This window comes from Pristiophorus japonicus, chromosome 8, assembly GCF_044704955.1.
Source record: "Pristiophorus japonicus isolate sPriJap1 chromosome 8, sPriJap1.hap1, whole genome shotgun sequence".
In the NCBI taxonomy this organism is placed as follows: Eukaryota; Metazoa; Chordata; class Chondrichthyes; family Pristiophoridae; genus Pristiophorus; species Pristiophorus japonicus.
The window spans coordinates 133,902,606-133,930,208 of record NC_091984.1 but is presented as its reverse complement, the minus strand read 5'-3'; the positions used below and the strand labels follow the sequence as shown (position 1 = coordinate 133,930,208).

At 44.7% G+C, this 27,603-nt stretch overlaps 2 protein-coding genes across 2 annotated transcripts in view; both read right to left on the bottom strand.

Annotated features, from left to right (window-relative positions):
• LOC139269165 (cyclic AMP-dependent transcription factor ATF-6 alpha-like) overlaps window positions 1-27,603 on the bottom strand; it is a 686,031-nt gene that overhangs the window by 558,220 nt on the left and 100,208 nt on the right. The window lies entirely within an intron of this gene.
• The window catches only part of LOC139268751 (cyclic AMP-dependent transcription factor ATF-6 alpha-like), a 287,425-nt gene that overhangs the window by 221,208 nt on the left and 38,614 nt on the right, over window positions 1-27,603 (bottom strand). Inside the window, exon 4 of the mRNA XM_070887405.1 lies at window positions 13,594-13,705. Coding sequence (XP_070743506.1) covers window positions 13,594-13,705 — 112 coding nt within the window. The remainder of the gene's footprint in view (window positions 1-13,593; window positions 13,706-27,603) is intronic.

Here is a 27,603-nt window from a genome sequence, read left to right as displayed (position 1 = left end):
TGGTCATCACCAACAAGGCACGTCAAGAGTGTGATGGAATACTCTTCACTTGCCTGGATGAGTGCAGCTGCAACAACACTCAAGAAGCTCGACACCATCCAGGTCAAACAACCCACTTGATCGGCACCCCATCCATCACCTTAAACATTTAGTCCTTCAAGCGGTGCAACGTGGCTGTAATGTGTACCACCTACAAGATGCACTGCAGTGACTCACCAAGGCTTCTTCGACAGCAACTCCCAAACCCGTGACCTCTACCACCCAGAAGGACAAGAGCAGTTAGTGCATGGGAACACCGCTACCTCTAAGTTCCCCTCCAAGTCACAGACCATCCTCTCTGGAAATATATCGTCACTCCTCATCGTTGCTGAGTCAAAATCCTGGAACTCCCTCCCTAACAACATTGTGGGAGTACCTTCACCACACAGACTGCAGCTGTTCAAGGAGGTGGCTCACCACCACCTTCTCAAGCGCAATTTAGAATGGGCAATAAATGCTGGCCTTGACTGCAACGCCAACATCCCGTGCATGAATACATTTTAAAAAGCACGAACAGATGGTTTCACTCAAACATGTCAATCTATATCTTCATAGTTAATGTAGTGCGCCAACTTGGCTTAATTAGTACTATTCTTACCACTGAAAAATAATAAGATTGTGGGTTCAAGACTCATTCCAGGACTTCAGCTCATAATGTGGACTAAGGCTCCATAACGGCGCTACATCCTCAAATGTGCTATTCTTTGGATGAGGTGTGAAAGCATCTGCCTCTTCTTTTTGAAGAGAATTTGAAATTCTCATTCCACAATTTGCAGAAGAGCAGGGAACTCTTCTGGTGGCCAGGCTAACATTCCTCCCTCCAACAGTAACACTAAAAAACACTTTAACAAGTCATTTATTTCATAGAAAATGCTGGAAATACTCAGCACCTGTGATGAGAGAAGCAGAGTTAACGTTTCAGGACTGTGACCCTTCGTTAGAATTGGAAAATGTTACAAATCTAACAGGTTTCAAGCAAGTACAGATGCAGTGAAAGGGGCAGTTCTTTGGCCATCAGTCTTCCACCCTTTGTCCCGTCTTCAGAATTTTCATTCCATCTGGGCCCCTCTTACCCCTCTAGATTTTTTTTTGGGGGGGGAACAGCCGGCGTGATATCGACCATCTCACTTTCTCTGCTCCCCTCACTCACTCGAACCTACCTCCTTCTGAACTTGCAGCACTCTGTTCTCACACGTCCAACCCTGACATCGGCATTAAACCTGCTCACAAGAACGGTGCAGTGTTTGGCGAACAGACCTTGCAAAGGCTGAACACCAACTGTCTGAAACCTCTTCCTGTCTCCCCCTGAACCACGACCTCACCAGCGAACATCAAGCCGTCATTTCCCAGTCTGAATGCTTACTTTTTATGGAAGTGGACTGCCACTGCCCTGCAAATGCTCTGCACTGGCAGGATATTAGAGCATAACAATGAAATTTCCTTGTGATCCGGGGCCATTCACCATGTCTTGCGCCTATGTACTGCTAGAATCTCTCCAAAGCTGGACGAAGTTGACATTAGGTGAGTGAAATCTGGTTCAAAGCACAAGTTGTTTCTGAAGTAGAAAAAAACATACGGGACAACACGGGAGTTGCTTGGTACAACCGGTCCAACGTCTGTACTTGTTTGATTAGAAAAATTAATAATTCGCAAGCAAAAGCTCACTCCACTTAATCATCTTACTCAACTTGAAACCAAAAATCTGTCCACGCCCTGCCCTACCGCCCAGGTCTTCCATCTACGCAGCTTTCAGCTGTGTTCTGATTTTTAAAAGGTTCTCTCATAGCCCCCACACATCTAAAGAAAGATTTCCAATACCAGGAGGCATCTTTGTAAGAACCAAACCAAATAGCGAATAGTCAATTATTTGGTCATGACCAGAAACAATTTGCCCTCTAGTATTTTACTTCTCGTATGACTATGGTTCGACAAACCATTTGGGGCTGTCTTGACAAGGTAACCCCTTTTTGCTCATAACCGAATAGCTCACGCCCTCCTACTCAGAAAAAATGGCCAAAAAATCCTGAACTGCGACAGTGAACACAGGCAGAACAATACAAAAGCAAAATACGGCGGATGCTGGAATCTGGAATAAAAACGGAAAATGCTGGAAATCTCAGCGTGTCAGGCAGCATCTGTGGAGAGAGAATCAGAGTTACCGTTTCAGGTCGATGACCCTTCGTCAGAACTGGAGAGTGTTCAGAAAGAACAGATTCTTAATGAACACTGAAAGTGGGAGGGGAAGAAATAACAAAAGGGAAGGTCTGTGATAGGGTGGAAGACAGCAGAGATTAAAGAGACAAAAGGGATGATGGGCCAAATTGAAATGGTAATGCCAGGAGTTAGAAAAATATTAGTCAAGATAGGGTGTGAATGGTGGGATAATGACCAGCTGCCATTTGAGACAAGGAGGAAAAAGTAAACAGGCTCGGGGTGGGTGGGGCCGGAGAAATGCAGCCAAAGATTGGCAGCGGATACGCTCTGAAATTGTTGAACTCGATGTTGAGTCCAGAAGGCTGTAAAGTGCCTAAATGAAAGATGAGGTGATGTTCCTCGAGCTTGCGTTGAGCTTCGTTGGAACCGAGGATGGAGAGGTCAGAGTGGAAGCTGAGTAGAGAATTAAAGTGACAGGCGACCAGAAGCTCAGGGTCACACTTACAGACTGAATGGAGGTGCTCTGCAATGCGTTCACCCAATCTACGCTTGGTCTTCCCAATGTAGAGGAGACCACATCGTGAGCAGCGAATACAGTATACTAAATTGAAAGAAGTACAAGTAAATCGCTGTTTCACCTGGAAGGAGTATTTGGGGCCCTGGATAGTGGGAAGGGAGGAGGTAAAAGGGCAGGTGTTGCATCTCTTGCACTTGCACGGGAGGTTGCCTTGGGAAGGGGAGGGGGTACTGGGGGTGACGGCGGAATGGACCAGGGTGTCGCGGAGGGAGCGGTCCCTTCAGAATTCTGAGGGGGGGGGGAGGGGAGGGGAAGATGTGATTGGTGGTGGGATCACTCTGGAGGTGGCGCAAATGGCAAAGGATGAACCGTTGAACGTGGAGGCTGGTGGGGTGAAAGATGAGGACAAGGGGAACCTTGACGTGGTTCTGAAAGGTAGGGGAAGGGGCGAGAGCAGAGATGCGGAAAATAGAATAGATACGGTCGAGGGCCTTGTTAACCACAGCGGAGGGGAATCCTCTGTTGAGAAAAAAAGGAAGACATGTGAGAGGCACTCGTGCGAAAGGTGGCGTCGTCAGAGCAGATGCGATGGAGATGGAGAAATTGGGAGAATGGAATGGAGTCCTTACAGGATACGGGGTGGGAGGAAGTGTAGTCCAGGCAGCTTCTGGGAGTCAGTGGGCTTATAGTGGATATTGGTCGAAAGCCTATCCCCAGAGATGGAGACGGAGAAGTCGAGGAAGAGAAGGGAAGAGTCGGTGATGGACCATGTGAAGGTGAGGGAAGGGTGGAAATTGGATGCGAAATGAATGACATTTTCAAGTTCAGGACGAGAGCAGGAAACGGCACCGATAGCGTCATCAATGAGACAAGGGAGGGGATCCGAGTAGGACTGGAACAAAGAATGTTCCACATAACCCACAAAAAGACAGGCATAGTTGGAAGCATGCTGGTTCCCACAGCAACACCTTTAATTTGGAGGTAGTGAGTGGAGTTAAAGGAGAAGTTGTTCAATGTGAGAACAAGTTCAGCCAGGCGGAGGAGGGTGGTGTTGGATGGGGACTGGTTGGGCCTCTGCTCGAGGAAGAAGCGGAGCGCCCACAGGGATTGGGCGTCCATGGTGAAAAGGAGACAATTGAGGCCGGAAAACTGGAAAACGTTAAAGTGACAAAGGGAGTCGGAGGAGTCGCAGTTGTAGGTGGGAAGAGAGTGGACAAGGGGAGAAAAAAAATAGTCAAGATAGGAAGAAATAAGTTCTGTGGGGCAAGAACAGGCTGCAACGATAGGTCTACCGGGGCAGTCCTGTTTGTGGATCTTGGGAAGGAGGTAGAAGCGGGCTGTGCGGGGTTGGGGAATTATGAGGTTGGTGGCTGCGGAGGGAAGATCTCCAGAGGAGATGAGGTCAGTGATGGTCTGGGAAATTATGGCTTCATGTTCAGTAGTGGGGTCATGATCCAGGGGGAGGTAGGAGGAGGTGTCAGAGAGTTGCCGATCAGTCTCTGTAAGGTAGAGGTCGGTTCAGTGCCTTTCAGTGTTTCTTAAGAATGTGTTCTTTCCGAACACTCTCCAGTTCTGATGAAGCATCATCGACCCGAAACATTAACTCTGCTTTTTCTCCACAGATGCTGCTTGACCCGCGGAGATTTCCAGCATTTTCTGTTTTTATTATGGCCTTGTGAAGGTAGTTCCACCATGCTTTCTATTTCCACCAAAATGAATGACACACTCAACATACAGAAAGGATAAAGTAACAGTTCATCTCATCCAGCCCACATTCAACTTGACAATTGTGCATTCTGGTACTTTATATCCACAATGTAAAGAGTTGGAGTTTGACACCAAATCCCAGTTAATTGTGTAGGCCGGAGTCTACTTGGAAACAAATCAAATCTGCTAATCTCCCACACCAATCCATATTTATTTGGAAGATAACTGATCTTGAAATGCACATTTTGTCTCATTTGATTAACATTGCTCAGCAAGTTCAAACTATTTATTTCAGTGAGCAATCATTTAGTGTTATGTTTTTAATTTCAAGGAAATGCAAACCTGGTTTGATCGCGAGAGCTTTTTATGAAATACTTTTCGTAAACTACTCCTTAAATGCGGTCAGTTCTGCGGGATGGAGAACGATGCCAACAACTCCGGACAGTACCAATATTTATCAGATAAAGAACTCACTCAACTTGAATAATAAGTTCACTCGAAGGCTGTTGAAGAGTCGAACATTTGGAATGTAAATGTATCAGCGGCATTACTGATTACATGAATGCACAGACCTGACCAGGCAGTGTTCAATGGAATGTAAATATACCACCTGAACACAATCAATTCTCTCCAAGTAAGATTTGATTGCTAACCCTACAGGTTCGATGCACCGTGTCTGTCAGATTATACCCGTGCAACCACTCAAACACTGCCTGTCATCTTAAGTGAAAAGCTTTTCACATTCCTACTGGCTTTGCAGATAATACATTACTTTTCAGAGGTAAGAATTTCCTTATTCTTGCAATACAGTTGACTTTGACATAAAAATAGCCATCAAACAAGGAAAAACACAGCCCCTTCAAGAGCTTTGCATTGTGTTACACCGGGCCCGAATTTGATCGCCAGACCGCCGGCTGTGGACGAGTTTTCTCGGCGGTCTCTCCCTTTTTTTAGTGCTCTCCCCTCCGTGCAAGTTTGGTGATGCCCTCACGCCAGCGGTTTGAAAGGGCCGCTGAGGAGCGTCTGTTGGTGTGCGCTGGCGTGCAACGCCAAATAAAGTCCTACCACCCGTTCCAGCCCGAGATTCATCCGAGCGGTCCTTCGCTCCTGCAGGCAAAAAGACCGCTGCGTGGAAGCAGGTCTTACCTGGACGGTAGGTATGAAGACCTGCAAGGAAAGGTTAGTGAGATGTTTTTCTTTAATTCTTTTGCAGCGATTTTGTTTGAAAGGGTCCTCTGAAGGTTTTGGCATGTTTTGATTTTTATTTGTTGAACATTTTTTGGGGGGTTCGCTCCTCCCTGGGCCGGATTCCAGCCTCAGCATTACTTTGTCGAGGATTGCATTTGCCGCCCAGAATCTGACCTACCACCCGCTGCCACCCAGAATCGCCGTGTCATGCCCATTTTTTCCGCCGGCCGTTTTCCCCCCCATTTTTTCATCAAATTTCCGCCCAAAGTACCGTCAGGATTTAAGCGGTCTTTTCGACGGTAAATGAGCAGATCAAATTCGGGCCCACCATCTTGATCAGATGCTGTTCCAACAATCACTTCCATTTATATAGCACCTTTTAATGTTGAAAAAAGTCCCAAGGTGTTTCACAGAGGCATAATCAGAAAAAAGCTGACTGAGCCAACGAAGGGGATATACGGAGGGGTGACTAAAACCTTGGTCGAAGAGACAGGTTTTAAAGTGGGACTTAAAGGAGAAGAGAGGTGGAGAGGCAGCGAGGTATAGAAAGGGAATTTCAGAACTTAGGGCTGAGACAGCTGAAAGCATGTCTGCCAATGATGGAGTGAAAGGACTGAGGCAAGCTGAAACCACTGCTGCATGTCAAACCTCAGCTTGAACCATATGTCACTAATTACAAAAAGAAAATATACACTAAAAATAATCAGAAAGGTCCAACAACGCCTGGTCAGAAAGAAAAACAATGGAGAAGACAGGGTGTTTACTCTGTGTACGGAACCTGAACCACATTTAAAAAGAAAAACAGAGTGCATAACTATAGTAAAGAATCTAACATAGAAACATAGAAAATAGGTGCAGGAGTAGGCCATTCGACCCTTTGAACCTGCACCACCATTCAATGAGTTCATGGCTGACCATGCAACTTCAGTACCTCATTCCTGCTTTCTCGCCATATCCCTTGATCCCCCGAGTAGCAAGGACGACATCTAACTCCTTTTTGAATATAGGCCCCAAGTTTCCACACGCGGCAAAACAGGCGCCCCTCTGAGTTGGGCGCCTGTTTTTCGCGCTGAAAACAGCGCCTGAAAAAAAAACACGCTATTCTCGAGCGCTTTACAGCTCGATGTCAGCTTGGCGCGGCGCACAGGGGGCGGAGCCTACCACTCGCGCCGATTTTGTAAGTAGGAGGGGGCGGGTACCATTTAAATGAGTTTTTTTCGTGCCGGCAACCCTGCGCGTGCGCGTTGGAGCGTTCGCGCACGCACAGTGTGAAGAAAACATTGGCACTCGGCCATTTTTGTAGTTCTTTGTAACTGTTCAATTTTTAAAATTTTTTAATAAAACCACATTGCCCTTCCATGATCAGCACTGAGGCTTCTTGCAGCAGTGAGAAGGCTGCAGGAAGCCTCAGAAGTTGAGGCAGCCGTTTCCCAACGGGCCCAACCGACGGCAGAGGGCCTCCCCCCCCGCCGTCGGGAACGGCTGCTGCCGTCGGTCGGGCCCTTACTGCCTCCCCCTCCCTGCCGTCGGGAATGGCTGCCTCAACTTGTGAGGCTTCCTGCAGCCTTCTCCCTGCCTGAAGCACTTTCACACAGGTAGGAACATGGTTTATTTAATCTTTTCTTTGCTTATAAATTTTTATTCAGGTTGGAATTATTTGTATAATATTTGTATAAGTATAACTAAGGATTTATTGTAGAATGTAATGACTTCCCTTCCCCTCCCCCCACCTCGTTCTGGACGCCTAATTTGTAACCTGCGCCTGATTTTTTAATGTGTAGACAAGGTTTTTTCAGGCCTACAAAAATCTTCACTTGCTCCATTCTAAGTTAGTTTGGAGTACGATTTCACTGTGGAAGCTTTCAAATCAGGCGTCAGTGGCCGGACATGCCCCCTTTTGAAAAAAAAATTCTGTTCAAAAGTGAAACTGTTCTAACTGACTAGAACTGCAGAAAACTTAAATGTGGAGAATTGCGATTTCTAAGATACTCCGTTCTCCACCAGTTGCTCCTAAAAATCAGGAGCAAATCATGTGGAAACTTGGGGCCATATTTAGTGAATTGGCCTCAACAACTTTCTGTGGTAGAGAATTCCACAGGTTTACCACTCTCTGGGTGAAGAAGTTTCTCCTCATCTCGGTCCTAAATGGCTTACCCCTTATCCTTAGACTGTGACCCCTGGTTCTGGACTTCCCCAACATTGGGAACATACTTCCTGCATCTAACCTGTCTAAACCAGTCAGAATTTTAAACGTTTCTATGAGATCCCCTCTCATTCTTCTGAACTCCAGTGAATACAAGCCCAGTTGATCCAGTCTTTCTTGATATGTCAGTCCCACCATCCCGGGAATCAGTCTGGTGAACCTTCGCTGCACTCCCTCAATAGCAAGAATGTCCTTCCTCAAGTTAGGAGACCAAAACTGTACACAATACTCCAGAGGTGTGGCCTCACCAAGGCCCTGTACAACTGTAGTAGCACCTCCCTGCCCCTGTACTCAAATCCCCTTGCTATGAAGGCGAACATGCCATTTGCTTTCTTAACCGCCTGCTGTACCTGCATGCCAACCTTCAATGACTGATGTACCATGACACCCAGATCTCATTGCACCTCCCCTTTTCTAATCTGTCACCATTCAGATAATAGTCTGGCTCTCTGTTTTTACCACCAAAGTGGATAACCTCACATTTATCGACATTATACTTCATCTGCCATGCATTTGCCCACTCACCTAACCTATCCAAGTCGCTCTGCAGCCTCAAAGCATCCTCCTCGCAGCTCATACTGCCACCCAACTTAGTGTCATCCGCAAATTTGGAGATACTACATTTAATCCCCTCGTCTAAATCATTAATGTACAATGTAAACAGCTGGGGCCCCAACACAGAACCTTGCAGTACCCCACTAGTCACTGCCTGCCATTCTGAAAAGTACCCATTTACTCCTACTCTTTGCTTCCTGTCTGCCAACCAGTTCTCAATCCACGTCAGCACACTGCCCCCAATCCCATGTGGTTTAACTTTGCACATTAATCTCTTGTGTGGGACCTTGTCGAAAGCCTTCTGAAAGTGCAAATACACCACATCAACTGGTTCGCCCTTGTCCACTTTACTGGAAACATCCTCAAAAAATTCCAGAAGATTTGTCAGGCATGATTTCCCTTTCACAAATCCATGCTGACTTGGACCTATCATGTCACCTCTTTCCAAATGCGCTTCTATGACATCCTTAATAATTGATTCCATCATTTTACCCACTACCGATGTCAGGCTGACCGGTCTATAATTCCCTGTTTTCTCTCTCCCTCCTTTTTTAAAAAGTGGGGTTACATTGGCTACCCTCCACTCCATAGAAACTGATCCAGAGTCTATGGAATGTTGGAAAATGACTGTCAATGCATCCGCTATTTCCAAGGCCACCTCCTTAAATACTCTGGGATGCAGACCATCAGGCCCTGGGGATTTATCGGCCTTCAATCCCATTAATTTCCCCAACACAATTTCCAGACTAATAAGGATTTCCCTCAGTTCCTCCTTCTTACTAGACCCTCTGACCCCTTTTATATCCGGAAGGTTGTTTGTGTCCTCCTTAGTGAATACCGAACCAAAGTACTTGTTCAATTGGTCATTCACCAAAGAGACACAAATGCTTCCCCCGGTGACCTAAATAATAAGGCCAGGATAGACCAAAATGTGCTGTTTTCTAATGTCAGATGAAGATAACAGTTAATGAAATGATCTATGTTAACTCCAATTGGTTGCTTCGTTAACAGTAATGAGAAACCACACTGTGGCTGCACTGCAACAAGAATGTCTTTCAATTTTCTCTAGTAATTCTGAACTACTTTGGGAATAATGTGGAAATACAATCTACAACCTGATCTTTTGATCTCTCCAATCATAGATTTACCAATCATTTTATGTTTGGTATGACCTGCCCAGTTTGAGAATGTGATTGTCTTGTGTACAGCGTCAAATGGTACGGGATTATAAATGGAGGAGTTCTGTGATGATGGGCAGGATCCAGAACTAACTTGGACTAAATTTATGATTATTCCACTGAACCTTTCAGTAAATGAGATGCCCACTTCACGTAGTGCTGTTAGTGTCATTGCTCTTCATTCTCACATCGTCCACTTCCTGTACAAGTGAACACATGTGCTCAAGTATCAAAGAAATACAGGTTGAACCTCCCTTATCCGGCATCCTCAGGACCTGGCCTGTGCTGGATAGGGATTTTGCTGGATGAGGGGAGGTCACGTTAAATTGGATGGTACAGGTACTGAGCAAGGGGTTATCGGGGCTGGCTGGCTTGGGGCTGGGAGTGCTGCAGAGAGAGCGTTGGGGGTGGGGGGGATCATGGGGTCAGGCCAGCGGGTTGCGGGAGTCGGCAGCGAGGAAGGACTTCAATTTGTTCATATCAGAGTTCTGCGCATGTGCCACCCGGTGGCCGGGAATGGTGCCGGACGAGGGGTGGTGCCCGATAAGAGGTGATGCCGGATAAGGGAGGGTCAACCTGTAATCACAAGTGATAATGGCCAACCAGAGATTATGGGTTTGCTCTCGAGAGCCCTCCACATCAACAGAGGTCAGATAATCACGACCTTGTCTTAAAGACCATGTCCCAGACAGAATGTTCGAGTGCTCGGGGAAAAGAGGTTGCCCACCCTTTCGGGCATCATTGATGCACTGTGGAAGAGCACAATAGTTTCCCTGAGCAGAATCCCAGCTTTAACATATTCACCAAGATAGAACAAAAACAACTTATCGGAAAAATCTAGGACTGTGAAATGATAATTCATCCAAGAGACTTTTTGTGGTGTCCTTTGATTTTTATATGCAGAACCTTTAAACGTTATCACACAATTTGATTTGTTTTGATGCAAGTTCCCATTACGGGTTTACTCAAGTTTTGTTTTCAGCCATAATTCGATCATTTCGCTCTAGTTATTGAAACAACTTGGAAAATTTCCACTGCAAGAATGTCAGTAATAAAGACTTGAAACACGAACAGGAGCAGGAGGGAAATTGTAGCAAAATTCAATGTGATGGAAGTTTGCTGGTAAAAATAGGGACTATCATTTCAGTGGTAAGGATACAATGCGGCATCTCCGCCATAACATTTGCAAATCATTGCCACGTGAGTTCAGGCCAGGATAAAAAGGCATTCAAAATCAATTTTCATTTTTTCCAAAAATCTTCTCACCATTTTGCCTTAATTGATGGTTAATTATCAGAATGGCTTAGCTTATATCGATCAATAGATACAACAGATGCACAATTAGGCACCTTTCCAAAATGGAGGCATTTCAGCTCCTGAAGTGAATGAAACACTTTGCAATATTACTTTATGGTCATAACAAATCTCCGTCACCTGCTCCAGTGATGCATGAAAACCTTTCATGCTCTTAAGTTAAACAGTCTCAGAACAAATTATAACAAAAACAAGAATGTATCTCAATTTATTAGGAAATAAAATGTAAGCCAGTAATTTATCCATTAAAAGCAAGAAAAGAAAGACTTGCATTCATAGCTTTGTAAGTTGGATCCCTAGTGAGGAAACTGTCTCTTCGAGCCTTGAAAGGAAACAACCAAGAATGGAGCTTATAGATGTAAACAAAATATTCAACCGTACAGATAAGGTATAACTTCTAGGAAAACCAAGACATTAAAACAAGGGGACATGGGCTGAAGCTGGTGAAAAGCTCATTTTGGAGTCAAGTTTGGTACAATGTATGAATGCAAAGAGTACTAAACATTTGGAATGGTCTACAGAATAGGATGGTCGATGTGAATACCAGATTCATTCAAAACACAGTTAGATGACATAACTGGGGGAAGGATGTGCTGTAAATTATATGTTTTTTCTCGATGGACAAGTAAGATTAGCTAAGTGGCTTCCCTCATCTGTACTTATCTTTGAGCTTGAAAAATAAAACTAAGTTCACTTGCCCAAGAGGCAGCTCAGAATTGTACAATTTCCAGTGTTGTGCAAGTCTTGACCATGTCCTGAATTCTGTCCAGTAACATGGAATCAGACCAATCACATGCAACAACAACTTGTATTTATATAGCACTTTTAACGTAGTAAAACATTCCTTGGCGCTTCACAGGAGTGTTATAAAACAAAATGTGACACTGAGCCACATAAGGAGAAATTAGGGCAGATAGCCAAAAGCTTGATCAAAGAGATAGGTTTTCAACAGCATCTTAAAACAGGAATGAGAAGTAGAGAGGTTTAACGAGAGAATTCCAGAACTTTGGGGCCTTGGCAGCTGAAGGCACAGCCACTAATGGTTGAGCGATTAAAATCAGGGATGCTCAAGAGGCCAAAATTAAAGGAGCGCAGATATCTCGGGGGGCGGGGGGGGTGTTGTGGGATTGGAAGAGATTACAGAGATAGGGAGGGGCGAAGCCATGGAGAGATGTGAAAACAAGGATGAGAATTTTAAAATTGAGGCGTTGCTTGAGCCAATGTAGATCAGTGAGCACACGTGAAAGTTCAGGTATGGCAGCAGAGTTTTGGATCACCTCACGTTTATGGAGGGTAGAAGGTAGGAGGCCAGCCATGAGTGAGTTGGAATAGTCAAGTCGAGAGGTAACAAAGGCATGGATGAGGGTTTCAGCAGCAGATGAGCTGAAGCAGGGGCAGAGTCGGACGATGTTACGGAGGTGGAAATAGGCAGTCTTCGTTATGACGCGGAAATGTGGTTTGAAGCTCATTTCAGGGTCAATTATGACACCAAGGTTACAAACAATCTGGTTCAGTCTTAGACAGATGCTATGGAGAGGGATGGAATCAGTGGCAAAGGAATGGATTTTGTAGCGGGGACCAAAGACAATGGTTTCAGTATTCTTAATGTTAAGTTGGAGGAAATTTCTGCTCATCCTGGATCATCAACCGGATGCCAGACAAGGAATGTGACAATTTGAGACCATGGAAGGGTTGAGAGAAGTTGTGATGAGGTAGAGCGGGAAGTCATCAGCATACATGTGGAAACTAACACAGTGTTTTCGAATGATGTTGCCGAGGGGCAGCATGTAGTTGAGAAATAAGGGAGGGGAGGGGGGGCAAGGAAGCCTAGTTATATGAGCCAGCTTTGCACGATTTAAAAGCATTTGTGCTGATGTCATCTCCCATTTATTCGGCAACATCTGATTTTTAATTACTCATTTCCCCTTCCCCATTTCAGATCCTTATTCATATTCAGAACCTCTCCAATCATGTTTAATAGCAGGGTCTACCTGAACACAACCAAATCATTGACATAGAAGTTAATATTTCAAACCAACTGGAAGTACTGTTGTGGGTTTCCTTCCCATGTAGTATCCATCCATTCCCCTTGCCTCAACCCAGGACTGCGTGAGCCTATACAAGCAAGTTATCCTGATGGGGAAGGAACAATGATGGGAGAAAACATATGTTGCTTAAGTTAACTATACTGGATATGATAGGAAGAGCTCAATTAAACTGTGCAGCATCTGAAGATCATTGAATTCTCGTCCCGCATCAGAATTGTAACCCCTCATATTCCTGATAAATCCGTGCTGCAGCTTTTCCATCCTTTCAATTTCTATCCTTCCAATAATGGGGTTCCCAGAAATGCATACAAAGTTGCAAACGCACCCCAAGGTCCTTGACGCATTCAATGCTACATCCAATTTAAATTATGAAGAGTAAACATTTTAAATCCGAACAAATGGTCCTATGCCAAATGTCATGTTTGAAGTTTCAATATTCTGTATACCTTAAATTTTACTATCTACTTGCTGTTAGCCATCTTATGCTCCTTAGATGAAATCAGCTGAATCCCAAGGATGCACTTGTTCCTGACATTGTCCAGTGGAACAGTTCATACAGAAAGCAACAATGATTTGGAAAATCAAATTAAATCATTATCACAGGACATTTTTTGTATAGGATGCCAAAAGCAGTGTTGGCAAAGCATGACCACTGTACTTATACGTGCAGAGAAATTATAAAACACTTACCCTTCGAAATGATATCAAATAGAACGTATCCCCTCTCCGACGAATGGCTTCAAAGAAATCTGGATAACGTTTATCTGGAGCATAATACACCTGTAATTCACTCCCCGAGTTTCTGTGAAGGGGAGAAGAATTAAAACATGAGAAGGATGTAGCAGTGTTAATTAAGACAAGGGGCCCAAGTTTCGGCCTCAGTTGTTCCTGATTTTTTGGAGCAACTGATGTAGAACGGAGTATCTTAGAAATTCAAATTCTCGGCATTTAGTTTGCTCCAGTTCTAATCAGTTAGAACAGTTTCACTTTGGAACAGAATTTACTTTTCAAAAGGGGGCATGTCCGGCCACTTACGCCTGTTTTCAAAGTTTCGGCAGTGAAAACTTACTCCAAACTAACTTCGAATGGAGTAAGTGAAGACTTTTGTACGCTCGAAAAAACCTTGTCTACACTTTAGAAAATCAGGCGTAGGTTACAAATCAGGCGTAGGGAATGGGGGGGAGGGGGGGGGGCTTTAAAGGGAAGTTTACAAACATTAAACACTTCAATTTTACAAAAAGAGTCATCATCAATAATAAATGATAAATACATCAATAAATCAACCAATAAATCAATCAAAAAAAAAATATTTTTTTAAAAAATCAATAAATAAAACATTTTCTACTTACTGACTGCAGCACCGGGAGTCCTCCAACAGCATGCTGGTACGCCCCCCCCCCCCCCAACGTGTGTCTCTGTTAGTGTCTCTCTCACTCTCTGTCTGTCAGTGTCTGTGTTTCTGACAGCGAGAGGTGGAGGGGAGGGGGAGGATGGGGAGGGGGGTGGAGGGGAGGGGGAGGATGGGGAGGGGGGTAGAGGGGAGGGGGAGGTGGAGTGGGGTGTAGTGTGGGGGGGGGAGGGGGGGTGAGAGGGGAGAGAGGGGTGAGAAGGGAGGGAAGGGGAGGGGGAAGTGAGAAAGGAGGGAGGGGAGGGGGGAGGAGAGGAGGAGGTGTAGGAGGAGAGAAGGGAGGGGGGGGAAGAGAAGGGAGGGGAGGGGGGAGAGAAGGGAGAGAGGAGGGGGGGGGTAAGAGAAGGGAGGGAGGGGAGGGGGGGGTGAGAGAAGGGAGGGAGGTGTGAGAGAAGGGAGGGAGGGGAGAGGGGGTGAGAGAAGGGAGGGAGGGGAGGGGGGGGTGAGAGAAGGGAGGGAGGGGAGGGGGGAGAGAGAAGGGAGGGAGGGGAGGGGGGGTGAGAGAAGGGAGGGAGGGGAGGGGGGAGAGAAGGGAAGGGGAGAGAGAAGGGGGGAAGAGAGAGAGAGAGAGAGAGAGAGAGAGAGAGAGATGGGAGAGGGAGAGAGAGAGAAAGAAAGGAAGGAGAGGGAGGCTGAACGGGCTGGGTCCGGCCGGGCCCCAAGACTTCGAGCTTAGACTTACTGGATTGACAGGTAGGTGGCGTCGGGTCTGGGAGCGCGGATCGGGAGGGGGATCAGTCGGTCGGGGCGGGGGGGAGGGGGGGGGGGCGGAGATCGGTCCGGGGGGGGGGAGAAGATTGGTCCGGGGGGGGGGGGTTGGAGGCCGGGAGCGGGGGAAGCGGAGGTCAGGTCGGGGTGTGGGAGGGGGGGTCAAGTCGGGTCCACTGTAGCGCGCCTGTACACAGGTCCCGGCACTGTTTTCAGCGCAGAGACCTGGCTCCACCCCCCACTGCTCGTGCTGCGTTGTGCCGAGCTGCAAACGACCTGCAGGGAGCCGGAGAATAGGAAAGTTTTTTTTTAGGCGCACTTTGTGGCGCGAAAAACGGGCGTCCAGGTTGGGGCTGCGCCGTTCTAGGCGCGGCCCGAAACTTGGGCCCAAGATATGTGGGAAAAATGTATGACAACAAAGGATTTCACTTAATTGGCTTGCAAACAGTTGCAATGATGACGTAACTTAGATGCAAGAACCTTCAGGTCGAGAAGGGGAATGCGAGGTAACAGGTCGCTTCAATTTAATTTGTCCCGAGTGATCATTTCAATCAGTTTTTGGAATTGGTGCACACACCAACGCTTCTTCTGACATAGGTTCCAGTTTAATTTTTTTGCATTTCTGTAGGTGGGGGGGGGGGCGGATAATTTAATAGGGACAGAAGGACATCCACACATTGACAAGATATTCCAGATCTGGTTCAGGCTTTTTCCAACAAATGGTTTCACACCCCCTTCCATAGACAGACTGCATAATTGACGCTCTGAAACTGCTGTCTTTTATTCACTGCCATGCGCTCATTAGCATAGGCAAGGTCGAACAACCACCCACGATCGCAGTAAATTGCTTCCTGCAAAACATCTCCTGTCAATTTGAAGGCGCAGAGTCACAACACTATACCATGCTGTGCAGATAAGCTGCTTATCAAATTTATTTACAATTTAAAGCGATTCACAGAAACGAAAGAATACTGGCAAAATATTAACCCAATAGCAGTATAAAACAACCAGAAAAAATCCAGATGGGAATTCATATACCCTCTACAGACATTAGTCTCTCTATGATACAAATTGGATAGTATTGCGAATACTGCCTTCAGCTTTTCTTGGTTTCTTGGAATGAATCAATTGAGCCTCATTTTGTTCCTTAGAAACGGGGTGCAACCTCAAGGGAGATCATTTAGGACAAGCTGTTGTATATGGGACATGTCGAGTCCCAAATGCCCGAAGGATTGGATAACTTCCTAACATGCTTTTGACCTCCACACCAGAACATCTGAACGCTAAAGCATTCTCACGTCGTAACATTTAATTTCTTGGCTGACAGCACTGTCAATCAATCGTCACCACAAGAATAAACACAGATGAAGGTGGTCATTTATCTCATCGAACTCATCTTCCCATTTGTATGGTTCCCCCATCATAGTATCTATTTGTCTCTTCAGTGATCGAGTTTTTCTTACACCTGAACTAAGTTTCAGGTATTATTCACTGTGCAGAGCAATGCTTCGTGACATCAGTCTTCAACTTACCTTCAACCAAATTGCACTTATGTCTTCTTGACCTAAAATGATGCATTAGGATATTAGTTCAACTTTAGGTTGTGAAGATTCCACAGCCTCAACAGCAGAATTCATGTCAGAGGATGCCACAATCAAACTATACAGTGCTCTGGCCAGACCACATCTTGAATACTGAGTCTAAGTCTGGTCGCTAAGACATAAGGGGAGATCGATATTCAAACGCTGAATGCGTTTGAGGAAGAAAGCCATTCGGCTGGTTCAGTGTCAAACGTTGGAGTTATGAGGAAAGACTGGGCAAACTTTGGCTTTTTAGCCTGGAAAAGGGAGGTGCCAGAGAGCTGACCTTATAGAGATACTGAAGGGCATGGAAAAGTTAACTGGGATAGCATTTGAAGTTAAATTGCGAGGGTAGGACAAAGGGACAAGGATTGAAACTAGTAAAGGGTCAAATCGTTTTGGGAGAATGAAGTTAGTTGGGCCGAATGGCTCCTCCCTCCTCTGTAGCTCTCATGTGATGGGGTTTTCCAACATTCACTTTGGATGTCACTTCTTTAAAGCAGCCAAGGAGACTGATTAGGCTGGCTCTGTCCTTTCTGAAACTATGTTCTTTGCCATTTAATAGCGGAGTTTCAGACAATGAATCATCAAGTTTTATTTACAATGATCGATTTCTATTATTTTAAGTTAAGGTCCGTTGTTGCCTAGGTTTATTTTGTTGCCGTTTTTGAAAACAATTGCTCTGTTGGCTTGTTTCCAAGTGTTAATATTCAGCATGAAGGAGTGGATGAATACAAATGGAATCTCCCTTGTATTCATAGACATCATGATAAATGTCAGCACTTTTTAGATTTTATGCCTAAGTCTCAATTCCATTTTTCCTTGGAAATTTACTTGTTTTGAAACCCTCTTTGCAAGTGATATTAAGTCATGAAGCTCCATTTTACATCTCGCATGATCGGTGGCTAATAGTTTACTTTCCAGTGTTATCTATTTTTAGTTCATCTTCAGTTTCAACTCTTAGCAGATGTAAGGGAGTTCAATTTGTCTTCGATAATTCTCTTGCTGCTCGTATACCAGATTAATTTCTTATTCTTGTATTTGGCTTCCAAAACTGTGCTCATTTCTAGTTTTCTTTTGCCGATTATATATTTGACATTTTTGGTGTGTTCTCTATTGTTCCCAGTGGTTTCCTTCACCTTTCTCCCTGCAGGCTTGGTTGAGTTTGTCGTTTTTTTTTTAAATAACTTATTTCACTTGGCATTCTCTTAGTAATCCATTTAGGGTAACAAATGTTTGGTTTACATTTATGAACCTATCCATGATACTGACGAGTCTGTCTTTTAATTTGCCCTTAACTAAAGTTTTCTCGAGTATGACATCATAGTCAAATTCTTCAAGATCTTTGACAACCTTAAAATTGTTCCTTCTAAAGTTGAGTATCCAAGTAGTGGTACATCTCAGATAACGAAAGACAGACCTGCATTTATACAGCGCCTTTCATGACCACCGGATGTCTCAAAGTGCTTTACAGCCAATGAAATACTTTTTGAAGTGTAGTCACTGTTGTAATGTGGGAAATGCAGCAGCCAATTTACACACAGCAAGCTCCCACAAACAGCAATGTGATAATGATCAGATAATCTGTTTTTGTTATGTTGATTGAGGGATAAATATTGGCCAGGACACCAGGGATAACTCCCCTGCTCTTCTTTGAAACAGTGCCATGGGATCTTTTAAGTCCACCTGAGCGGGCAGATGGGGCCTCGGTTTGACGTCTCATCTGAAAGACGGCACCTCCGACAGTGCAGCACTTCCTGAGCACCGCACTGGGGTGTCAGCCTGGATTTATGTGCTCAAGTTCCTGGAGTGAGACTTGAACCCACAACCTTCTGACTCAGATGTGAGTGTGCTACCCACTGAGCCACAGCTGACACGAGATTATGTAAAATATAATCATGTTATGTGTGCTGTCGCCGAAGAGCAGAGACTTTCACTCCCGATACTATTTGTCTCACTTGCCATTAATTCCTTTGCCTTGCACGTGTTGCTGTATTTATCATGACTGCTATTTTCCTGGCTGGTCTGTCTCAGGTAAGCAATTTAAACCCTTCAATGTTGTACTCAATACCATTAAGGATTAACTAAGTTTCTAATACGTATTAGATCATAATTCCCAATTTGCAGAACAGCCTCAAGTTCAGTCATGAAATGCTTTGAACATGAACATTTTGTTAGGTTAAGCCTACCCTTCAAAACATTTCTTTTCTTAGCTGACCATTCTCCTATTTCTGTAGTGAATTGCCTTTTTTGTCTGGTTTGGTTATTCTTTCTGCTCTCCCCTTTCCAGCATAACACTTGAAATCATTACCTCAATTACCCTCTCTGCAAGGACCTGGATACCAAATGTAGTTTGGGTGAATCCCATCCCATCTGGACAGCTTCCCTGCGCAATATTTGTCCTAATGCTCTAGGAGTTAATTCTCATACTTGTGTTTAAATCTCTTCATGGTCTCGCCCCTCAGCTATCTTTGCAACCTCTCCTGACACGACAACTCTCCCAGTATTCTGTTACTCCGACTCTAGCCCCGTCCCATTCTCTTCACCCTCCTGTTGGTGGCTGTGTCGTCAGGCCCCACATTCTGAATCACCCTAAATCACACCCCACCTCCACACCCACCACCTTTTCCCCTTCGTTAAAACGGTCCTTAAGACCCATTTCTTAACCTGAGCTTTCATTTTTTTTCTGATTACACCTCTGTGAAACACCCTGATGGAGTTTTTACGCCCTCTGTCTCGACAAATGTTGGTATTTCTAAGCTGATTCTTCCAAAGGAGTGCGTTGAGCTGTGGTTATGTTACTGGATGAGTAAACCAAAGGCCTGAATAATCCTGAGACCGCTAGTTCAAATTCTGCTGTGACAATTTGAGAATTTGAAATCAGATTTTTTTGAAATCTGAAATTAAAAAGCTGGTACGAGTAAGCGATCATGAAGCCGTTGGATGGTCATAAAAACTCAACAGGTTCACTAATGTCCTTTGGGGAAGGAAACCTGCCTTTTTTTACCCAGTCTGGCCTATACATGACTCTAGTCGTACACCAACATGGACTCTCATCTGGCCTCTGGTGTGGCCCAGCAAGCCACTCAGTTATATCAAAATCAGAATGGCAGCAACACTTACATCCCAAGAAAGATTTTTTTTTAAACTGGTTTATTGTTGCAATAATCTAGAGATTACTATGTTCAAGTTTTGCACTTCAATACAGAACCCAACTCCTCAAACTCTCTCCAAGTCACCTAAATCAATGATTCCCTAAGTAAATTACAATTTCTGGGCATTTTCTCTCCCTTTCCTGCAATGTATCCCCCCACTGTATGGCCTCCTGCATGTCTGGGTCAACTACAGCAGTTCCCTGCATAATCTTGAAAAATTGAATTACATCACCCCAACGTCTCATTTTCCTTCCAAGAAAACAAGGCCAGGATCTTCAACCTTTGCTCTTAACATAATTTCTGAATACCTGGAATCGTGTTTGTTACTTGCCTCTGCACCCCATCAGGTTGTGAGGCTGACAAAAGCTTGCTTATTTGTAAAGGGTCTCACCTCCCCAGCTGCTGTTGAAATGACAATGTTGCCTTGTGCTGACAAACATGTGGGGTTTAATGTCAAACAGATTCCATTCCTGTTTTTATTGAAAATACCAGACATCGTATCAAAATCCTCAAAGTTACATCTGCCTCGATATTCTGTACTGACCTGGGATCCAAATAAAAACCTAAGAGGGCCTGAGTCACGGCCAGGATTTGAAGTTTGGAGCCAATTACAGCATTTAAAGAATCCGGCCTCCATTTGAAGACTTTAACAAAACATTGTCAACCAATTTCAAAATCAACTGAAGCAGGTTACTTGTAATTTTTTCAACGTAATCGCTTCCATACCTTCAAATTGTTGTATTCTTATCTGATGAGGGAAGGGGTTAGGGATTTGAGAGTAAAGATATCCCACTTTATCTCTGTTAGATGCCAAATGGTCTTGGATAAGGGTCTGAGCCGCAGTGAGACAATGGCCCAGAAATCGTGGCCTCCCAGGGTCCGTACGGAGTTTCTACGGACCCGTGAAGACATTGGAAAAGCGCTGAAAACCGGCTTTTCCACTCTGTCAAGTTTCTGGCTTGATAGATCCTCCACATCTCAGGAGCGAGGACATTTGCAAGGGCAAGATTGCGGGATTTACCCATATCTTGCCCAGCAAATGTCCTCAAAACTCTTGCGCCTGATGTACTTTTCCAGGTGTAAGAGTTTTAAAATACACAAAAACATTTTAAAATAAAGTTATAAAAACACATTTTATTGTTATAAAAACACATTTTATTGTTAAAAACCCTCCTCACTATGGTAAGTTTATTTTAAAGCATAATTAAAAAATCTTTTTTTTTTAAATTGGGAAAGTATATATATTTTTTAAATACATTAATAACTAATTTAAATTAATAAAAATATGATGTGCATTTTTTCTATCTTATTTTTGTTTTGGGGGTGTTTCTCATTCATAGTAATCACCTATTACTATGAATGAGAATATACTGCACCTGATTGGCTGCCCAGAGCCATGTGACTCCAGCTTCAGGCCTGTGCACATCCTGACGTGCACGCGTTACAACGCGCAGTCAGGAAAGGCCTCCGGACCGGGAACTCGCGTGGCCGCAGCAGCTTCAGGTAGGTGGGCATCTTTTTTCTAAAATCTATTCGAATGCCCGTGGGAAGGAGAAACCGGAATTTCTGGACCAACATTACAAAGGTGAGATCAATGGCATAGAATATGGGGTTTGAAGCTCAGCTGTGGGTTGAAGAGGGTACCCAGGCGGTATACAGCCTGGTTCAGCCTGAGCAAGCAGCCAGGAAGAGGGGTGGAGCGAGTGAGAACGATGCAAAGTTTTTTTGTCGGAGTTTGAAAATAATTACTTCATACTTGCTTCAATTAGAGAAATTCTAGCATGCGACGAGGTGGTTATGATGTAAAGATAGAGCTTGGCGCTGTCCGTGAACATAAGAAAACTGATTTCCATTGCTTACCATGTTGCTAAGGGGCATCGCATTGAGAGGCAGTGGATGGAAAAGCCATTGTTGTAGATATGCTAGCTGTTTTAGGACAGGTAGGAGTGGAACGACACTAGGGCAGTACCATACAGGTGGATGATGGGAGAAGAGATGCTGGAGCAGAATCGTGCAGTGGACAACATCGAACATCGCTGAAAGGGTGAGGAGACAAGAAGGGATAACACACTGTGGTTTGTCACCAAGGATATCATTGCTAACTTCCACCAGGACTGTCTACGTGCTGTGAATGAACCCAGACTAAAGGGATTCCATCAGGGAGAGGAAAACACACAGCTGGGAGGTAATGACTCATTTGTCGACCTTAAGGAGAAAGAGAGGTTAAATCTTCTTTCGTATGGTAGCAGCAAAGCAAATCAAATGTCTACATCTAAGTTGGATATCTAGCCAAAGTTTCGGGTGGAACACCGTGGATATCTTGTAGGCTGCCTGTGAATTTCCTGTGAGGGCAGTGCTCGATGATATGCTCCAGGGTCTGATTAGGAGCTCCACAGTCACATAATGGGGATGCTTTAATCTTCCATCTGTGGAGAAGGTGACAGCATCTACCATGACCAGTTTCTGAGAGGTTAAATAAGGCAGTTGTTGAGATGCAGAGGAATAGAGCCCAAGTGAGGAGAGCCATTAACAATGTTAGTGTGCAGTGTGGCCAAGGAAAATAGTTCAGTGGTCAGGAGTTACGTATGATGAGAATGGAGGACAAAACTTGTATCCCAGCGATCTCAGCTAGATACAAATTCAGGTTTTACAATGAAAGAATATTGTGTTAATGAACTGCGTAACCAGAGGGCACCTTCACATTAATAGTGAAGGCTCAAGTCAGAGCTCAATCCTAGGGTAATCCGTCAGGTATAGCAGGCTCCAAAAAAGCCAATTACTTATCTTTCCATTGCTAGGATCGCATTCAAATTTAGAGCACAGAGGTTTATAGAGAAGGAAGCAACTTGGCTCAGCGAGTCTCTGCTGACCTTTGGCTAAAGTAGAACTAAAACCATTGCCCAGTTCTCCTTGCAGCCATTTATCTTCCTCTGCTTCAAATATACATCCAATCTTCCCTTTAAAAAAATCCACTTGTCTCTGCCTTAACCACAACCTGTGATAAAGCTTTCCATGCTCCAATGACCCTCTGCATTGTGAATTTTCTTCTCATTTCTCCCCTCACTCTGCTGGTGAGGATTTTAAATTGGGAACCAACTCGCCAGCCAGATGAAGCAGGTCTTTCCCTCATAAGAGCTCAGGAATGGCTAGACAAAAAAAACCAATATCCATCGAGTTTACTGTCTACCATCCTGGTAGTCACATAATAAAATAATGGAGTGAGCCACTCAATCACCACTATCCATAATTTAAAAAACCTCCATTAAAATCTCCTCTTAGCTCCAATAAACATAGCTGTGGTATCTCATAGAAACATAGAAACATAGAAAATAGGTGCAGGAGCAGGCCATTCAGCCCTTCTAGCCTGCACCGCCATTCAATGAGTTCATGGCTGAACATGAAACTTCAGTACCCACTTCCTGCTTTCACGCCATACCCCTTGATCCCCCGAGTAGTAAGGACTTCATCTAACTCCCTTTTGAATATATTTAGTGAATTGGCCTCAACTACTTCCTGTGGTAGAGAATTCCACAGGTTCACCACTCTCTGGGTGAAGAAGTTTCTCCTTATCTCGGTCCTAAATGGCTTACCCCTTATCCTTAGACTGTGACCCCTGGTTCTGGACTTCCCCAACATTGGGAACATTCTTCCTGCATCCAACCTGTCCAAACCCGTCAGAATTTTAAACGTTTCTATGAGGTCCCCTCTCACTCTTCTGAACTCCAGTGAATACAAGCCCAGTTGATCCAGTCTTTCTTGATAGGTCAGTCCCACCAACCCGGGAATCAGTCTGGTGAATCTTCGCTGCACTCCCTCAATAGCAAGAATGTCCTTCCTCAAGTTAGGAGACCAAAACTGTACACAGTACTCCAGGTGTGGCCTCACCAATGCCCTGTACAACTGTAGCAACACCTCCCTGCCCCTGTACTCAAATCCCCTCGCTATGAAGGCCAACATGCCATTTGCTTTCTTAACCGCCTGCTGTACCTGCATGCCAACCTTCAATGACTGATGTACCATGACACCCAGGTCTCGTTGCACCTTCCCTTTTCCTAATCTGTCACCATTCAGATAATAGTCTGTCTCTCTGTTTTTACCACCAAAGTGGATAACCTCACATTTATCCACATTATACTTCATCTGCCACGCATTTGCCCACTCACCTAACTTATCCAAGTCACTCTGTAGCCCCATAGCATCCTCCTCGCAGCTCACACTGCCACCCAACTTAGTGTCATCCGCAAATTTGGAGATACTACATTTAATCCCCTCGTCTAAATCATTAATGTACAATGTAAACAGCTGGGGCCCCAGCACAGAACCCTGCGGTACCCCACTAGTCACTGCCTGCCATTCTGAAAAGTACCCATTTACTCCTACTCTTTGCTTCCTGTCTGACAACCAGTTCTCAATCCACGTCAGCACACTACCCCCAATCCCATGTGCTTTAACTTTGCACATTAATCTCCTGTGTGGGACCTTGTCGAAAGCCTTCTGAAAGTCCAAATATACCACATCAACTGGTACTCCTTTGTCCACTTTATTGGAAACATCCTCAAAAAATTCCAGAAGATTTGTCAAGCATGATCTCCCTTTCACAAATCCATGCTGACTTGGACCTATCATGTCACCATTTTCCAAATGCGCTGCTATGACATCCTTAATAATTGATTCCATCATTTTACCCACTACTGAGGTCAGGCTGACCGGTCTATAATTCCCTGCTTTCTCTCTCCCTCCTTTTTTAAAAAGTGGGGTTACATTGGCTACCCTCCACTCGATAGGAACTGATCCAGAGTCAATGGAATGTTGGAAAATGACTGTCAATGCATCCGCTATTTCCAAGGCCACCTCCTTAAGTACTCTGGGATACAGTCCATCAGGCCCTGGGGATTTATCGGCCTTCAATCCCATCAATTTCCCCAACACAATTTCCCGACTAATAAAGATTTCCCTCAGTTCCTCCTCCTTAATAGACCCTCTGACCACTTTTATATCCGGAAGGTTGTTTGTGTCCTCCTTAGTGAATACTGAACCAAAGTACTTGTTCAATTGGTCTGCCATTTCTTTGTTCCCCGTTATGACTTCCCCTGATTCTGACTGCAGGGGACCTACGTTTGTCTTTACTAACCTTTTTCTCTTTACATACCTATAGAAACTTTTGCAATCCGCCTTAATGTTCCCTGCAAGCTTCTTCTCGTACTCCATTTTCCCTGCCCTAATCAAACCCTTTGTCCTTCTCTGCTGAGTTCTAAATTTCTCCCAGTCCCCAGGTTCGCTGCTATTTCTGGCCAATTTGTATGCCATTTCCTTGGCTTTAATACTATCCCTGATTTCCCTAGATAGCCACGGTTGAGCCACCTTCCCTTTTTTATTTTTACGCCAGACAGGAATGTACAATTGTTGTAATTCATCCATGCGGTTTCTAAATGTCTGCCATTGCCCATCCACAGTCAACCCCTTAAGTATCATTAGCCAATCTATCTTAGCCAATTCATGCCTCATACCTTCAAAGTTACCCTTCTTTAAGTTCTGGACCATGGTCTCTGAATTAACTGTTTCATTCTCCATCCTAATGCAGAATTCCACCATATTATGGTCACTCTTCCCCAAGGGGCCTCGCACAATGAGATTGCTAATTAATCCTCTCTCATTACACAACACCCAGTCTAAGATGGCCTCCCCCCTAGTTGGTTCCTCGACATATTGGTCTAGAAAACCATCCCTTATGCATTCCAGGAAATCCTCCTCCACCGTATTGCTTCCAGTTTGGCTAGCCCAATCTATGTGCATATTAAAGTCACCCATTATAACTGCTGCACCTTTATTGCATGCACCCCTAATTTCCTGTATGATGCCCTCCACAACATCACTACTACTGTTTGGAGGTCTGTACACAACTCCCACAAACGTTTTTTGCCCTTTGGTGTTCTGCAGCTCTACCCATATAGATTCCACATCATCCAAGCTAATGTCTTTCCTAACTATTGCATTAATCTCCTCTTTAACCAGCAATGCTACCCCACCTCCTTTTCCTTTTATTCTATCCTTCCTGAATGTTGAATACCCCTGGATGTTGAGTTCCCAGCCCTGATCATCCTGGAGCCACGTCTCCGTAATCCCAATCACATCATATTTGTTAACATCTATTTGCACAGTTAATTCATCCACCTTATTGCGGATACTCCTTGCATTAAGACACAAAGCCTTCAGGCTTGCTTTTTTAACACCCTTTGTCCTTCTAGAATTTTGCTGTACAGTGGCCCTTTTTGTTCTTTGCCTTGGGTTTCTCTGCCCTCCACTTTTCCTCATCTCCTTTCTGTCTTTTGCTTTTGCCTCATTTTTGTCTCCCTCTGTCTCCCTGCATAGGTTCCCATCCCCCTGCAATATTAGTTTAACTCCTCCCCAACAGCACTAGCAAACACTCCCCCTAGGACATTGGTTCCGGACCTGCCCAGGTGCAGACCGTCCGGTTTGTACTGGTCCCACCTCCCCCAGAACCGGTTCCAATGCCCCAAGAATTTGAATCCCTCCCTGCTGCACCACTGCTCAAGCCATGTATTCATCTGCGCTATCCTGCGATTCCTACTCTGACTAGCACGTGGCACTGGTAGCAATCCCGAGATTACTACTTTTGAGGTCCTACTTTTTAATTTAGCTCCTAGCTCCTTAAATTCTTTTCGTAGGACCTCATCCCTTTTTTTACCTATGTCGTTGGTACCAATGTGCACCACAACAACTGGCTGTTCTCCCTCCCATTTCAGAATGTCCTGCACCCGCTCCGAGACATCCTTGACCCTTGCACCAGGGAGGGAACATACCATCCTGGAGTCTCGGTTGCGTCCGCAGAAACGCCTATCTATTCCCCTCACCATCGAATCCCCTATCACTATCGCGCTCCCATTCTTTTTCCTGCCCTCCTTTGCAGCAGAGCCACCTACGGTGCCATGAACTTGGCTGCTGCTGCCCTCCCCTGATGAGTCATCCTCCCCAACAGTACTCAAAGCAGTGTATCTGTTTTGCAGGGGGATGACCACAGGGGACCCCTGCACTATCTTTCTTGCACTGCTCTTCCTGCTGGTCTTCCATTCCCTATCTGGCTGTGGACCCTTCTCCTGCGGTAAGACCAACTCACTACATGTGATACTCACGTCATTCTCAGCATCGTGGATGCTCCAGAGTGAATCCACCCTCAGCTCCAATTCCGCAACGCGGACCGTCAAGAGCTCGAGGCGGATACACTTCTCACTCAAGTCTCTTATTTTTGTAGTTTCCCATCATTGCATTTTGGTGAATCTACCCAATACACTCTCTCTAGGACTTTAAGGGTCTTTCGAGAATGGGGCAACCAAAACTGCACACACTGCTCTATTCATACTTAAATTTTTACTCTTGAACTCTACACCACTGCTTATAAAACCCCAAATTCCACTTGTAGGGAATAATGTATTTCAAACTCTAGGTCTCCCTGTTCATCTATACCCATCAACATCTTTCTCCTAAAATATATTACGTTATACTTATCTGCATTAAACTGGGTAACAGTGCGCAAGCACACACAGTGGGTGGGCTGTGCACAAGATAACAATGCAAAGCCTGCACCAGATAATTTTGAAATATTTTAACTATAAAATTAGAGCCTGTGTCTCGAGAGATGGTAAGCAGGCATCGTTATTTTTCTGTAACTGCAAATGAACTGCTTCCACTGTGAAAGCTTGATACTGTTGAATCATATATTTTGTGAAAATGAAACAGTTTGTGCCTCATCTCAACAAAGTGCTCTTCAGTCTGTGTTTTGGAAAGAGAGTGTGTTCACCGCAGAATTTGCAGCATTTCAGTGCCAGTATAC